Source organism: Anas platyrhynchos, chromosome 7 (assembly GCF_047663525.1).
Source record: "Anas platyrhynchos isolate ZD024472 breed Pekin duck chromosome 7, IASCAAS_PekinDuck_T2T, whole genome shotgun sequence".
Classification (NCBI taxonomy): domain Eukaryota; kingdom Metazoa; phylum Chordata; class Aves; order Anseriformes; family Anatidae; genus Anas; species Anas platyrhynchos.
In genome coordinates this window covers 10,354,387-10,370,869 of record NC_092593.1, presented here as the reverse complement: position 1 = coordinate 10,370,869, position 16,483 = coordinate 10,354,387, and the positions used below count along the sequence as shown (strand labels likewise).

The following is a 16,483-nucleotide window of genomic DNA, read 5'->3' as shown; positions in this document are numbered from 1 at the left end:
CTACTTGATCTAACTGAAAACCAACTTTTTGATGAGTCTCAGTGAGGTCGCTGTCTTGTACAGCTTCATAGATCAATGTCTTCAGTGATTTATATCTTCCCATTGATTCTAGAAAGCTTGCCATTTCCAGACTGCCGGCTGTGTTTTCATCGGTTGTTTTCTATTGGCTGGAGGGCCTACAGCGTTTGATCAAAAGGTTCATCATCAGTGTACTATTTGTTTGATTTATAGAGCAAACAATGCATAGAAATAATGATCAGGCTAGGATGTCATTTTAGATTTGGAAAGTGAAGTTGGCTTCAAAAAAGCCATGACAGTTTAAACCAGTTTGAGAAGCTTCCATGAGGTGGGACTTGATAGCAAGTCTCTCATTAGTTTCAGTGAGATGGGTCCATAGTGAGCAGCATAATCCTAGTTTCCTTTTAGAAAGATTTGAATATTTAATGTTCTTATTGTCTCTTTGTTGATACAGAGCATTAGAGACGTGGATGAGTCTTTACTGTACAATTCTCATCAGGCTGCTGTGCTTGCATCCTCTTAGGGTACAGGCACGTGTCTTAAATTCTTAGTGCTCTGGGGAGACCAAGCTGGGCTATTGCTTGTTTTTTGGTGTCCAGCTTACTTCCAGAGTGCAGTTTTCATCTGTTACCTTTCAAGAGAAGTGAAGCAGCATTGATCAGCAGGACAACACTTACTCTGCCCTTGCAGGACTTCCAACCTAAAGTATTTTGCGGTTCAGCTTGCAAATCCAGCCTGCCTTTCATTGTGCAATGAAAGGGTGCATAACAGAGACATTGTAGAAGATTCCAAATATGGTCTTTGTTCCAGGTAACTCCAGCTGTACAGGAATCTAAGGAAAAAGAAAAAAAAAAAAAGAAAGAAAGCTGTTCCATGCCATTGTTTTCTGCCTTCAGCATGCTCACTCCAGAGCTTTCTGTAAGATTTGATCAACATCATGTAGGAGATGCATATTTCCTCTTGCCCCTCCCTGTCTTCTGCCCCTCCCTGTCTTCCCCTTGCAGGCAGCTGCCTTTGACATTAGCAGGCTTATCACTTTTAAGAGGATTCTGTCATCTTCCCCCTTACTTGACTTGATTTTAAACACAAATAGTATTTATCCTGCACCTTTTCCAGATAGGATATGTGATATATCGGGGCCTTTTTAACTCATGAAACACTGAAACTAGTTTATTATTAAATATGTGAGCTGTATTTAAATACTCAAGCAGGGGTACAGTGTGAAGTATTTGCAATTATTCTAGTGCACATCATAGCAAAGCAGGATGTGTATTCTTGTTTATGCCACTGGTGTGCAAAGTTCACCAGGTTTTGTAATTAGAAGATGAATTGGTTACTTCTTCAGCTGATGGACGTCTGGGATTTACTCTGATTGAAGTTACATTACTCCTGTTCTGCGATGAAATCGCAGAGCCTGTGCTTTCTCCTATCTGTTCTACCATTGTTAGCTACATCTAAAACATGTCAGTCTCTCTCCTAAAAATAATTGTGTTTGAATTACTTCAGAGGTACCTTTGTCAATGTTTTTCTGAGTTCATTGAAATACTTTATGTGAATGTACTCATCGGGGTAACTTGAAGGGAAAGGTGTTCAATGGCTCTTCTATAGATGCTTGATCATTGTTATCAGTTAGTAACAATCACATAGAATCACAGAATTTCTAGGTTGGAAGAGACCTCAAGATCATCGAGTCCAACCTCTGACCTAATGCTAACAGTCCCCACTAAACCATATCCCTAAGCTCTACATCTAAACGTCTTTTAAAGACTTCCAGGGATGGTGACTCCACCACCTCCCTGGGCAGCCTGTTCCAGTGTCTAACAACCCTTTTGGTAAAAAAGTTCTTCCTAACAACCAACCTAAAACTCCCCTGGCACAACTTAAGCCCATTCCCCTTCATCCTGTCACCAGGCACGTGGGAGAACAGACCAACCCCCACCTCTCTACAGCCTCCTTTAATGTACTTATGAAGAGCGATAAGGTCACCCCTGAGCCTCCTTTTCTCCAGGCTGAACAAGCCCAGCTCCTTCAGCCGCTCCTCGTAGGACTTGTTCTCCAGGCCCCTCACCAGCTTCGTCGCCCTTCTCTGGACCCGCTCAAGCACCTCCATGTCCTTCTTGTAGCGAGGGGCAAGAAAAAAAAACAAAAAAACAAACTGTATTTATGGTTTTCATGTGATCAGGATAACACTAATGCTGGAAACCTGATGGAATGGCTCTTTGAAGTCAATGTTTTGAGGCTTTGTGCCCCCTGGTTTCTGTAAGAGTATTCAATGATTAAGCCCATAGCTTATAAAATTGATTCTTGATTAAAGTTTTAAAATGGTAACAGTCCATTTCTAAGCTAGCTAATTTTTTAAAAAGGCATTGCTAGAATTGTGATTCACAGTGCTAATTTTTAATTCAGTTATGTTTATGGGTTTTAATTAAGATAATGTTTTGCTGTTAAGTCTTTGAAGAGTTATCAGATATTTGCGCAGTTATTCAAGCTGAACAGTTCTTCATGAAAATACATATTTTTATGTCTAGAGTTATTGTTGCCTGTTTTTGTAGTCTAGATCTTTTGCTTGCTCTATCTCATTCTCTCAACAGAGAACTTGGGCACATAATTAATGGTGTTAGTAGCATTCAAGTGTTCAAATCTAGCATTTTTATAGACATCTTGTAAAACCGAACAGCCGTAAAACAGCAGCAGCTAATAATACCCAGTCTGACTGACTTGTAATAGACTGGGGCACTTCGGAAAATTTTGCTGTCAGGTTGATTCTCTCTAGTTGTCTGTTAGTGTGGGTCTTAAATCAGTATTCAGGTAGTAGCTTGGTTCTCAGCCCATTATTTAGTAATTCAAATATTAGCTCAAGATGAAGAAAGGTGAAATACATCAGACATGAACATATGTTAGCTTTTCGTTAATAAACTGTTTTATATCTCAGTGGCAGAATGTTTCCATTGAAAGAAGATACACTCAATTTTCGTTGCAACCTTAAAAGAAAAAAATGCAAGTTACTCTATTTAAAAATGATAAGTTCCAAATTTTAAGTATCTTAAGTAGATGTAGCAGTTCATTTGTGCATACACTTTTGTAGAACTAGCATAGCAGCATGTTTAATAAACCCTTCATGACTCCATTTATTTAGTTCTGTAAGTCGCAATTTGCTCTGTCTTTTTTTCATTCATATACAAGGGAGATTTGAAGATACTTGCATAGTTAACTTCATTTCCACCTGTGAGTAATGACATTTTAAAAAATCGTTTCAGGAAAAGCTGTCAGAAGACAGTAGGAAATGTAAAGAAGGCATGGAAAAAATTCACACAGTAGTAGATGAAGATTCAAGAAGTGAAAGCAGCAGCACTGAAGAGGAAAGAGAAAAGACAAAATTGCTATTAGAGCGTTTGAAGGCTCTGGAGGTAAGAAATACAACAGTTTCACACATAAAAGCCCACCTTGTCCCCTGCCTCATTCGTTTATTGTCACTGAATCTCCCCTGTAGTATAAATCTAATCTTTCACACTTCACCTGTACTCATATTATGGGATATTTCTTTTTTATAATTCATTTACCAGGGATGAATAAGAAACTCAGTCTTAGAATCACTGAAAGGATTTCTCTCTAATGTTGAGCATCATATATCTTTATAAAAGTCTTCATACTTGATTTTAATTCAACTGAGATCATTTAAAGAGAGGTTTTTTACTGTTTTTATTTCAATTATTAATATTTTCAGACAAATACAGATGGTTTAACAACTGTCATAAAACCAATGCCGCTTCATTGTAGTTTATTGCTCAGCGTGCTCAAAGACTTGGCTCAAGTCTTTTTACTGCTGGACTGTGGAAAATCTATTTCTTTGTAGACCACAAGGAAAACTGCACTCTTCACATTTTTAGTCCAATGGAAAATCAAGGCATGCAAAGTACTGAATCTTGTGGTACTTATTAATCATAATCTCTACAATTCAAGATGGTTAAAAATTCCTGAAGAAAAAGTTCTAGTTTTGTTAAGCAACCATGAAGAAGGTGCAGGTAGGATTGTAACCACTATATATTGATATATGTATGTTTACATATATGAACTTACTTTGTTCTCCCTGATAGAAACATGGATTTCAATGTGTATAAAACATTAAGACTATGCAGAGTTTAATATAAATTAAACTAGTAATAAGACATTTTGAATTTACAAAGCATTTGCTTCATTCTCTTCTGTTCAAGCTATGTTGCATTCTGTGTATTTATAAATGAATGCATTGCAGTGACTGTAGCGGCCTTTTACCTACTCTTGGTAAGCAAGGTCTTCATCACTGGGCCTTATACATTTTCAGATCAAAGTGATGGCTCTTTTGCCATCACTTTTTCTCATCACAGTTTCTATTTTTGAGTTATACTCTGATCAAAATAAAACTCTGGATTTTTGTTCTTGAGGACTTTGTTAAAAGTAAAACATGGACAGTTATAACCCTGTTTGGATCTAAATACAGATTCCGAAATCTGAAAGGTACACAAAGTCACTGTAGTTTTTCTTTCCTTTAAGATAATGAGCAGTTTGTAAAGTAAACACATTTAATATTGGCCCAGAGAAGTTGTGGATGTCCCATCCCTGGAGGTGTTCAAGGCGAGGCTGGATGGGGCATTGGCTAACCTGGTGGGTGGCATCCCTGCCTATGGCAGGGGTTGGAACTAGATGATCTTTGAGGTCCCTTCCAACCCAAGCCATTCTATGATTCTATGAATATTAATTAACCTTAACTTTGCACAGAAACCAACTGCTCAATAGGAAATTTTTAAGGCCCGTAAACCACTGATAAATATACAGTTTACTATCGTCTTGCTTTATCTGTCAGTGGAGGATGACTGTATGTTCTTTGTGGTCTTTAATTTTCAAATACGCGTGACTTGTGTTTACTTGGCCAGAATCTTAATTGGTCTGCGTGACAGTTTCAGTTTTTTATGTCCCCAGTTAATAGGAAGTTGTTCAGCAATGTCACGGCCTTTATCAGTTGTGGCAAACTGCCCAGATATGTAACATAACATAATGGACAGACAGAATCTAGGCCTGGAAGGTGAGTGAACAGATCCCCTCACTGATGCCAGTGCTGTGCAGTGGCTTGTTAAAAAAGCACTTATTAGTGAATGCCAATACTTCAATAATTAATCTACATAAGTAGTCTAAGTAGCTATCAAAGTTGAAGGATGAACTGTAGGACTATCATTAATTGTGGCCCAAGATAATTAAAACAAAGTGTTGTTAATTGTGTGTTGTTCAGTGGCATATATTCTCACACTTGTTTTTTCTTGTGAAGAATATAAATTGTAATGTCAAAGACTTTATGGTTTATTAATTGAGACATACTTTTTTTTTTTTAAGTTATATGCAATTAGGACTTCTAATCCTTTACTATTTGCAAAGCAATTACTCTAAATATTTTATTAGTCTATATAAAAAGGAACGAAAAATTGCTGTTTGCTAGTTCCTGTGCAGTGGGTGTCAGAATCTTTAATCTTACTTTACATTATTAGATGTTACAGTATGATACACAATTAATAAAATCAGCAAGACTAGTAAAATACTTAGTAAAGTTGGTCCTCCATCTGTGCACTGTAGAATCTGAACACTGCATATAAACAGAACTACTGAAAAGATAGTGAAAATGTGGGGCCTAACTCATTAAAACCTCTTAGTATAATTTCAGGAATATCAGCACTTAAAAAAATATATATTAATATGCCTTTGTATAACTTTGTTTCTTTAGTTAGCTTCGTTTTCCTGTCTATGTTACCAGTTTAACCCATGTAGCCTGGTCTGCTAGAGCATTCCATCCTCCCTCCCTACCTGTCCTACTGCTGGGGTGCGCTTCTCCTGAAATGAGGGCCTGTGTGTACGTATGTGTATATAAAGGGATATTACAATGTCCATGTGGGGAAAAGTGTGATGAATTGGTGTAATGTTTTTATTATAGAAAGGTTTTTATTCAGTAGTTAATTTTTTTTTCCTGATTAATATGTTCTCTTGACTGGTGATATTCAAACAAACAAACAAACAAACAAAAGGATAAGTCCAAGCTGGTTTTCAAGTGAATGAAGAGAAAAAGAGAAAAGCCATCCACCAGCACAGGAATAAATGGACAGCTCAGCAAGTACATATATAAGATAATAAATTGTTTAGTTTTTTTTTTGTTTTTTTCTTTGTTTTTAATATCTACATGGGGAAAAAAACGCTCCTGATCCATGCATGAAATAGTTTTTTATCCCATCCTTTGTCAATTACTCCTATGGTAGACATGAGGTGAGTGGTGGTTTTCTTCAGGAAGTTGTGGCAAGGTGAAGAGAACTGCAGTCATCTTGGACTGTCAGATACTGACCAGCAAATTATCAGCTTCAAGTGGAATAAAGGGCTTAGGCTTCATTTTCAGAGAAAAACTTTCTTTAAATGACTTCCTTATCAGTGGAGCTGTATTTAACATTTCTTTTCTTATACTTGGGTGCTGTCAAATGTATTGCCAAATAAATGTCTGTAGTATGTTTTAGGTTTTATTAAATTCTGTTTAACCTAGAAATTTTCTCACTGAACAGTAAAAACCAGTATAATACAGTGTCTTTGTAGTCAGCCCAAGTGAAAGCTATCATATACTTCGATAAGAAATATATATACATATTCCCCAATTGCTCCTTTTACCTGTAATCTTTTTACATTCTTTATCGTTTACAGCAAATTCTATTTCCACTCTACTGACTGATAAATACCATACGTTTCTAATCAAATGAAACAGGTGACAAATAACAAATGGTTCATACAGTCTTGTATTCCATTTTATATAGTTGAAATTAATTGTGATTTCCTGGATATCAAAACTACTTTGTGCCTTCAGCATTTTTAGTTGGCTGCTCATGAAATGCCACTTAATTTACTTCAGCAGTTGTTATGATCAAATGCCTTAAAACTCTTACAAAGAAAAAAAAAATCCCTGATAACTCTGTGTATTTGGAGTGCTGCAAAAAATGAAATGTTAACGAAGTACAGGGAATAACATCCACTCCTCGGTGGAATTTCATTTTTTAATCTGTTTTCATCAGCAGACGGATTGCATTCTTTTATGTTTTGTTTTTGAAACCAGTAGCCAGCATGTACAAAAAATATAAATTATTCTGGACATGCATCAACCCCTGTATAATGATTTCAGGTGTATATATATATATATAAAATTACATTAAAACAATATTATTGCTTTTCCAAAGTCATATGCATGTAAGTTGGGAAATTTTCACAAAGGCTTTGTTTGACCTCCTGGGGACGATGGGTATTACACAGACTCAAACTGAAAGGTTTTATACTATTACTTTCCCTGTGACAGCCTTTTTCCAGCAAGAACAGATTACACAGTCACAGTGCACAGAGGAAAACTTTGGGAATATTCTACATTTGAAAATCATTATCTGTCTCCTGAGACAAGGGCTTCATTATCCAACATGGATAAGGGCTCTTTGCCCCAATTTAGCCTTAAGTGACAGAGCTACAGGCTGCCCAAGCACCTGCATAATTGCAAGTGACTTAAACTGATATACTGAGTTAGTGTCAGTCTTAATCTAAACATGTCTGTAAAAGCCATAGTTACTTTGATTTAAAAAATTTAATCAGTGATAAATAGTGTGTCAGCTTTGAAGGCTTATTAAAGTCTGTCATTTGCACAGACATTTATGCGGTGACGATAATTCAGCATGAATTAACTATGTCTAACTGTATGAAATGTTTGAGTTCTTCCAGACTTCCTACTTTGCCATTGCAGTACTGCAACTTTCTTTTCAAAGCAACTTTCTTTTCACAGTATTTGCTTTTGAATTTATTATCGCAAATCAACCTGAGGGCTCAGTCATCCCCACAAAAAAGTTTTTGTTTATGCTCAGATAGAACTTCTGTGTTGTAGTTTGTGCCCATTGCCTCTTGTCTTGTCACTGGGCACCACTGAGAAGAGTCTGGACCCATCGTCTTGATGCCCTCCCTCCAGATATGAGCCTTTTCTTATCCAGGCTGAGCAGGCCCAGCTCCCTCAGCCTTTCCTCATATGAAAGATGCTCCTTTGCCAGTAAAAAAAATAAATTTCTCGATACTATGTCCTTTCACACAGTCCATGTCCCCTCAATTCTTCAAAAAGAAAGGGGATTGTGAGTCAAGGTGGGATGAAAACTCAAGAAGACTGGATTCAGTTCCTGTCTCAGCTCCAGATTTCCTGCATCTTTGTACAGACTGTTTTACTTCTACCTTGGTACTACACCTGGAGGCAAGCAAAGAGGTAGAATGGGGCATGCAGTCAAATGCCTTGGGAAGCTGGTTGGTTTCACCTAGCTTCTTCTGTACATACTCTTTTACTTAAAAACATGGAACTGGAAACAACTCCGGCCATAATACCCTGGTTTAGTCTGGTAGGGTAACATTTTACACATGAAACAAAGAGGAAAATGGACAACTTTGGCAGAATTAAGGTTTTAAGTCTGGATGTGTCTATCCAGCCATTACCACATACAAGGAAAATCTAAACTATAGATCCTAGATCCATTCTGCAGGGGAAAAAAAAAAAAAAAAGTAAAAAAAAAAAAAAAAGTGGTTTCAGTGGTTGGCCTGGTTTGCTGACTACCCTTACTTCCCTTCCAGACCTTCTGCAATGGGAACAAATTCTGTTGGCCTCAAAAACTAATGATTGAAGGCTGCTCACAACCTTGCAGCGCGGCACCAAATTGCAAGCCACTGGAGTAGCATTAAATTGTAACGTTGAAGTTATCAAATGAAAAGCCTAATTCATGTGTGAAAATCTCATTGCTTGCGGGTGAGTGAGACTCAATGAAAGTTTCAGCAAACTAAGCTGCAGTAGAACCAATATCCGCTAGGGAAGAGTCAAGGAAATACTCTGATTTTAATTATGAAATTTTGCCCTCTTGTCCTTTTGCAGTTCATCATAGAAAGATGTGTTTTGTTTTAATAAATTGAGCTTTTGGGACAAAACTCACTCAGGATAATAAGCTAAATGTTCAAATATATTAGAGGGGTAATTTCCCTTGTATCATCACCATTAAACAAATGAGAAAGTATGTCAAGTATTTCCCATATTATGCTTTTATTACCCTGTAGAAGAAGAGACACATGGTTTTAACAAACTGTGAGATGAAAAAGAGATATGAGAAGGTGACTTAATTCCTTTGGGCGTGTTGAGAAGAGAGCCTTATTTTGGCATTGTGTGATTTTTGTTTTGCTTTTAGATGGTTTTCCTGTTTTTTCTCATTTTCCATGTAATACAATGTCAATTGTAAAGAAAATTAATAATTGTATCATTTTATGTGAAAAGAAACATGCAGTATCTAAGTGCATTTAAACTAATTCAGCCAGAGGCCTCTTCTTAGCCCAATGCCTTGACAATCCGCATAAATAGATTCAATATGCTGATCACCAAAGGCCAACGTACTTAATCCTAATTATTGGATTATTTTACTTTTAAATCTTCCTTCCTTTTAAATCTCTCCTCGTAGGAGACTTATAATTTGTTTTCTGAACTGTGCCTAAGAAGTCTTTTTTTTTTTTTTTTTCTTAATAAATAGCCAGGGATCAGAAGATGAGGCTGGAAAAGTTTTATTTCCAAAGTTACACAAAGGCTGATAATGAATCAGCATTGACTCACATCACTGGTTTCAAATACAGCCCAGTTTATTCCAGCTCTGTGCTGGTAACAGTACTGTCAAACTGCTGTGGCTTCCTAAGAAGTGAATACGTTTTTAAATGAAAACCAAACAAGTACTATCATGCGGAACGTATGCTATAATCTGTTGATGCTTGAACTCTTTCATTGTAGATCTTCAGTGGCTCAGTTATTCCTAGTGTTTGAGAAACAAATCCCATGGCTTCTACCTGTCTCATTGCCTTTGTGCTCTAGGATGCATTCCTCTTTGCCATCTGTCCTTACCCTTTCCTGCTGCAGTCTCTAAATGCACATCTTTGCCACATGCTTGTACCTTCCCTTTTGCCAACATGGGCCTTCCTGCCCATCAGATCTTCCTCTGTGCTTTCTCCATCCCATCCTACATGCTGCAGATGAATGCATGAAGCTGCATTCTCCATAGATGGCACACACCCTGAATTGCTTTCAGTGTCAACGCACCTTATCAGTTTGGATGTTAATAGAAATTATATCTTCATACAGAAGGTGAATACTAAGAGAAACCTCTTCTGGGCAGACTAATTGAATTCAGTTAGGAGGTGATGAGTGTTTAAGAAAAGAGAATATAGTTCTCACAGACATTTAAAATATTGAGGATCTAAATGGACTTTCTTATTTTCTCACTCCCTTTACAATTTTTTATCTAAGCCAGACAAAGTTCATGACAATTTCTTTTCTGGCATGCAAAAATCAAGAAGATCTACTGTGGGTATAAATTTACACAGGGAGGTTGAAAATAGCCCACTGGAAGAGCTGTTGGGATTTGTTCTTTCTTGTTGCTGTAACCATTTGATGGTATCATTAGACTGCTGATCCTCTGTTCCACCAAAACAGCTCCATCTCCTGAGCTAGGATAGAGGCTTCATATAAATAAGTCTGCATGGTAAGTCGTTGCATCCATGACTGGTGGGGGAGGTCGTGCATATCTGAGTTTTTCTGACTATCCAGTTGAATGAGAGCTTAAAGTACTTAGTTTCCAAAATCAACCATGGTGCCTCCTGGGAATTCTAGTCCAAATGACAGATGGTATTGTTTTCATTTCTAGCAAAGTCTAGAAAAAAAAAAAAGGAAGAAGAAGAAAAAAATATTCAGTTACATCTCCCACAAAGCAACACAGCAGTGGTTCAGAAGTTAAATGTTTTGGGTTTGGTCAAAACATGCAGGGCTTCTGAATTTTTGGCATGTGGTGAAAAGGTAAAAGCTTTCAGATTGATTCTCTGCTTTCTGCTATGAGATTCCCGTGTAGCAGTAATCTTTCAAGATGTGCTATTTCCTTGATCCACAGAATATGTGCTGATTAGCATTTCTGTTCTATGACGTTTTAAAACTGCATTTAATTCTGTGTCATACACCATCACCAGCAATTTTGGTGCATATCAGAATTTTTCTTCATTAGCCTGCTTATGGAAGGAATTTAGGTTTTAGTAAAGGTTAGTAGCTTTCTAAACTAGACTCAGATATTTCAGATATGCTCTTATCACACACATCAGTCTTATCTGAGTGAGGTACAAAGCACCTCTACCTGAGAGAGGTAGAAAGGCAGAGCTAATAACTTAGGTTATTCCTGATTTGTACCTTCTCAGGGTAGATTAACAAAAGATGTCATTTTCCATGACAGTAAATCCAACATCTTCCATGTGGAAGAAACATCTCTTCTGTACAATTTTTAATTTACATTCATATTTGGGTCAGCATACTGTTTAGAAATGTATTTAGTTTACCTGTACTGTTCATTTTCTGCCCAAATTATTCAAGTGTGTGCACACTTGAAAATTGCAATAATACTTTAAGATACCTAAGATGTTATATTGAGCTCTAGAACTTTTACAAAAAATAGTGAGAACAGAGATAAACATTTAGATGTTTGCTTTACCACAGCTAATTGTAATTGCTTGTATTTATTGTAAGGGCAGATTTTTCTATGATATTCCAATTTTTTACAATGGCTTTTTTCTTTATGCTTCTTTTTCTGTGGTACTTACTTGGCTGAACCACTCTGTAAGAAGTTCAAAATACTGAATATAGCAACAAGAAAAATGATTTGGTGCCAGAAGGTCTGAGAAATAGGTCTAGGTAGTGGAGAAAAGGTAAGTTACAGAAGTGAAGGAAAATCATCGTGGTTTTATTAAACCTGTCAAATTTTCTCTATTGAAATAAATGTTAACCATGTTCTGCAAAGAGTCCTTGCTAGGTTGCACCAAAGGAATCTGATATTTTGGTCTGACTTTTATAATTTAAATAAGGGTAGTTTTTCAGTGCCCTTCTCTCCATTTGTAGTGCCTTCTTGCACGTAATCAGTAGATAATGCGACTTACCTTTTATAGCAATCAGGCATGTGATACAATTGAAAATTCACTCTCCTCTCTGAGTGAAATGAGATTTTCCAATAGTATGTTATAGATCTAGGTGACTGTGTTTATCCCAACACATCTATCATTTCAGAGTGAGACTCAGAAGTTTTTTAAAACAGTCTCTATCAGGTGTGCCAGGCTGGGCCAGGCTCCACGAAAGCCCCTTTTGTGAGCCTTCTCATTCCTCACAGCGGCACTTATTTCAGAGGAAAGATTCTGCATAACAGATTTTAGAATCATGCCTTATATTTTTAATTTGCATACTAATGCATGCAATTTGGCTGACAGTAATGGGAGTCGTATTGTTCATAAACTAAATAAATAGCTGCAGTTCATGTCAAAGTAGCATTATCAAGAAAATCCCTGTATTCTGCGGGCATTCTCTACTGGTTGTGCAGGAAATCCCAATTAATTTACCTCAACTGCTGAATTGAATCCCTTACAACCCTTACATAGCAAAAATAATTACTCTCTTTTCATTTCTTTGCACTGGCCTTGGAAAATGAAACAATAATGAGGTCCACATGGTGATGCACTTTTTAGTAGTTTGACAGTGATTTCCATCTTGCAGGAACACAAAATTAGAGATTACAGCTGAGACTCTGGGCAGGTATAGTTACACTCAAATTACTGGAATTACCAGAGCCATGCTGACTGGCAGCATATAAGTGCTTGTCACGATGTGGATTTGGGCTCTTGCGTTGGCTGTATGTTTACCTGCACATGTGAAATCTATCCAGTTAACATACTTGTGGAATTCAATATTCACTGGCATTATTATGCAGCCACTTCAATAAATCTACAGCAGAAAAAAAAGCAATTATTTCTAAATCTACTTAATCTATCATATCTACAAGCCCAGATCTTAAGATTAGTAATAAATATATAAAAAGAATAGATAAATCAAATGTGGAATAGTCTTACTTCGGTGTATTATGTAGGACTGTGATTTTTCTTGGTGGTTCCATAGATGCTTGGTAACCACTAACCAAATATTTAAGTTTTTCATCAAAAGTGCTATATGTGGATATGACGTAACCTTATATCCACTGACATTCATGCCTGCATGTATATATCCATGCTTTAATACACATTTACAAGATACAATACTATTAAATGCCAAGTATAGTTGTTTTTTGTTGTTTTTTGTTGTTTTTTTTTTTTTTTTCATAAGGACAATCTTTTTTCTGCAAGTGTTTGATAATTATTTGTTTTCAGACACTGCCCATCACTGCCTGCTCTAAGTTCCCTTTCCCCATATGGTGTCGGGGAGAGCCTCCATTCTGCTGCTTCTCAGGATGAGCACCTTTCCTCTGCTTCCCACGTCAAACGGCTCAGACAGGGTCTCTGCCCTGGGTAGCCTCTGCTCTGCCTTTTAGCAACGTGCAGCTGTCACCTTTCCGTTGAGACCAAGAACTGCCATCTGATCTTCTTGACGTATGTGCCCGCGTTTCCTCTGCAGGTGGAGAAATGATTAAATTGCCTGGCAGGGCTCTGCACGCGCCTGGGATATGCAGGTGCATAATGCCATCTAGAGGGCAGAGTTCCTTCCCTTCCCACAGGAATACCTGGGATAACTAGTAGCCTTCCATTACGAGTGGTGACAGAGCCCATTCATCTTTGCAATTCATGGACTTTCCTATTCCTGGTCTGCTTAGTATAGATGCATGCAAGGCCAAGACCTGGATATTATTTAGAAGATAAAAGGTTCCTTTAGTAATTATAACTCTTCCCATTTATAAGCTTTCAAGTTTCCTTATTGTCTTCCAACAATCAAATGACAAGTTCTTCCAGAGGAATCTTTCTGATTTTAATGACCTTGCTCTTAATATTCAGGTTCTTAAGAAAAAGAAAAAAAGAGGAAACAAGTAAGACCAAGGTTTTTCATTCACTTTTTCAGTAAATTATTCACTAACAAATCTAAGACTAAAATACTAAAAAATGGTTATTTTCTTAGTCACTGTCCTCCATAAAGTTATTTTAACAACAGTATCAGGTCAGCCGAAGAAGTGGATCCAAGGTTTGTTGGGCTGTGGAGGCTATTGTGCATTCCACACTGCCAAGCAAGGTATTTCACGTAGCAGAAGCATCATTTTTGTTGGGACTAATTAACTCCTCTGGAAACCCAGGGCCTTAGCGCTGATAGAACAGGATGTTAGCAACCTGAGCTGGTATGGGGGGATCTTTGTAGAGCTGCTTGGCGAGTGTTGACTTATCTTCAAAGCTAAGGAAAGAGCTTGTGTCTTTCTCTTGGTCCTCTTTGTGGGGGAATATATATATATATATAAAAATATATATTTTTACATACCGGTGATGGTATTTTTTGTACTCTTTATCAAATGTTTTGTCCTTCACAGTGACTCAAGGGTATCTATTCAAACTTTTACCGAATTAGGTTGGTAAAACTAGACATTCTTAGTTCATTGTAACAAAGGACTTGCTAATATTAGGAGAAAAATCTATTTTTCACAGAGAAATTGAATAGAAATAAGAGATGAGAACTTCTGATGTTTTTAAGCAACTGATTTGCCCTGCTGGTGACCTCTGCCAGGCAGGGATATTTCCCAACTGCAGCCTGTACTGACAGAGCAGTAATATGATCGATCCTAGGTATATATTACATTGCATAGTATTTCACACATTGATTTATTTTTGTTCTTTTTTCCACATTTTCCCTTTAGGCCAATCAATTAATCACACATACTGCTCTTGAACAGCAGCTTGGAATAAGATAACAGAAACATATCCTCATGTTTGATCCTAGCAGTAGTGTATTTGGCTATCTTGTGTCAGACTGGGAGGTGTGCAGGTGGGTGCAGTTCCAGTGGCTGTACTCGAGTTGTGCTTACTTATGTGTGACACCACTTTGGCTCAGTTTGTAGATCCCAGCTGGGCTGTTGGGCTGGTGCTGCTGCACTTTCCATGCCTGAGTTTCTTGCTGGAACACCTCCGAATCCCATCAAATTTGACTTAATATATGTTCTATTCTTATTTTTTAAATAGCAAATGACTCAATACAATATGCTAATGAATACACTTCCTGTAATACACACAACATTTAAGAAATAACTGTTTCCTGTCTTAAAAAAAAAAAATCCATATGAAACTGTTATTGGTATCCAAAGCTTGTTTTTTTCTAAGAATTTTTGCAATTTGCTACATGTTCCCATAGTGTGTAGTGTAAGTCTTTTCTTGGACATCTTAGGGGTATAGTTTACCAGTGAACGAAAGTACAAAGTATAAGCTCTGAGTAGAATTTTATATACTGAAAAGCAAGATTGAATAAATAGTAGGAAAGTATTTAGTCTTTCACTGTAACACTTCATAATATATAATTAAAATAAAGGGTTTTTTTGTTGTTTTTTTTTTTTTGTTTGTTTGTTTTCTGTGTAGCTAACTTTATTGTTTATGTTTCTGTACAGTTTCATATTTTATATTTTCATGAAATACCAAGTTGTAAAATTATCCAAGTAAAAAAAATGCCTCTGGCACATCTGTGTTTCATGCAGGAGAAAGCCTTCCCAACAGGCCTGCCTTTCCCTTTGGTGCAGGGAGGTGCAGTCCTTTGGTCTAGCTCTAGTCAAGCCCAGGAGGTGTTGGAGTTCCTCCTCTAGTTCTGTCTGCAAGAAACTCAGACAGTTGTCTGTGGTCCCAAAGCCACACCACAGTGTGAACTGCAACCTGGTCAGTTTCTGATTTTTATCAGAAAAATACTTGAGAAGGATGCTCACTGCTTATCCAAGTCAAAAAGCTGATGTAGGTGCACCAGACATCAGCCAGCCCAATGGGAGAAATTCCCTGTGAGAAATTAGGGTAGCAGTCAGGTACTGTCACATCAGACAGCTTCGAAGGGATTCTCGTTCCTCTACATCTGTCTTCTTTAACATGAATGCAGTCCGCAGGGCAGAAAGAACAGACGGAACTCCAAAATGTTGAAACTTTAAATAGACAGAATTTGAGGCCTGAGCTGTTTATCTATCAAGCAAAAGGCAATTACTTTGTAAACTCACTATTCTGCTCTCAAAGATTAAAAATAAATCATTTAAAAAATGTCCATGCAGAAGTCAGCCCACCACGTATTGCTGTGTGGAGTGAGGGGCATCATTTGGTACTTGCTCCGTCTCTTAAAATATATATATATATGTGTGTGTGTGTGTGTATGTATATATATAAAGCTTTCAGGAGATGCAAACTGATTACAAATTGAGTTTTATTTCAGCAAGAAATGAAACAGTAATTTTGTGATTCAGTTATGAGAAGTTAGCTATTGGCTACAAAACAATTCCTGCACATTATATGGCATTTGATGCTATTCATAGCACAGCAAACCACTACCTTGTTCTGCTTTGCTTTGCTTCTCGCCTCCTTACCTGGAAGGGAGAGACATAACTGAAACCATCAAAAGAAGTTCATTTTT

At 37.2% G+C, this 16,483-nt stretch overlaps 1 protein-coding gene across 31 annotated transcripts in view; it reads left to right on the top strand.

Moving 5' to 3' along the window:
- Positions 1-16,483, top strand: part of NCKAP5 (NCK associated protein 5) — a 435,119-nt gene that overhangs the window by 310,066 nt on the left and 108,570 nt on the right. For all 31 annotated transcript variants that reach the window (XM_072040698.1, XM_072040699.1, XM_038182175.2 and 28 more), the window contains one exon: positions 3,276-3,425. In XM_072040698.1, coding sequence (XP_071896799.1) covers positions 3,276-3,425 — 150 coding nt within the window. The remainder of the gene's footprint in view (positions 1-3,275; positions 3,426-16,483) is intronic.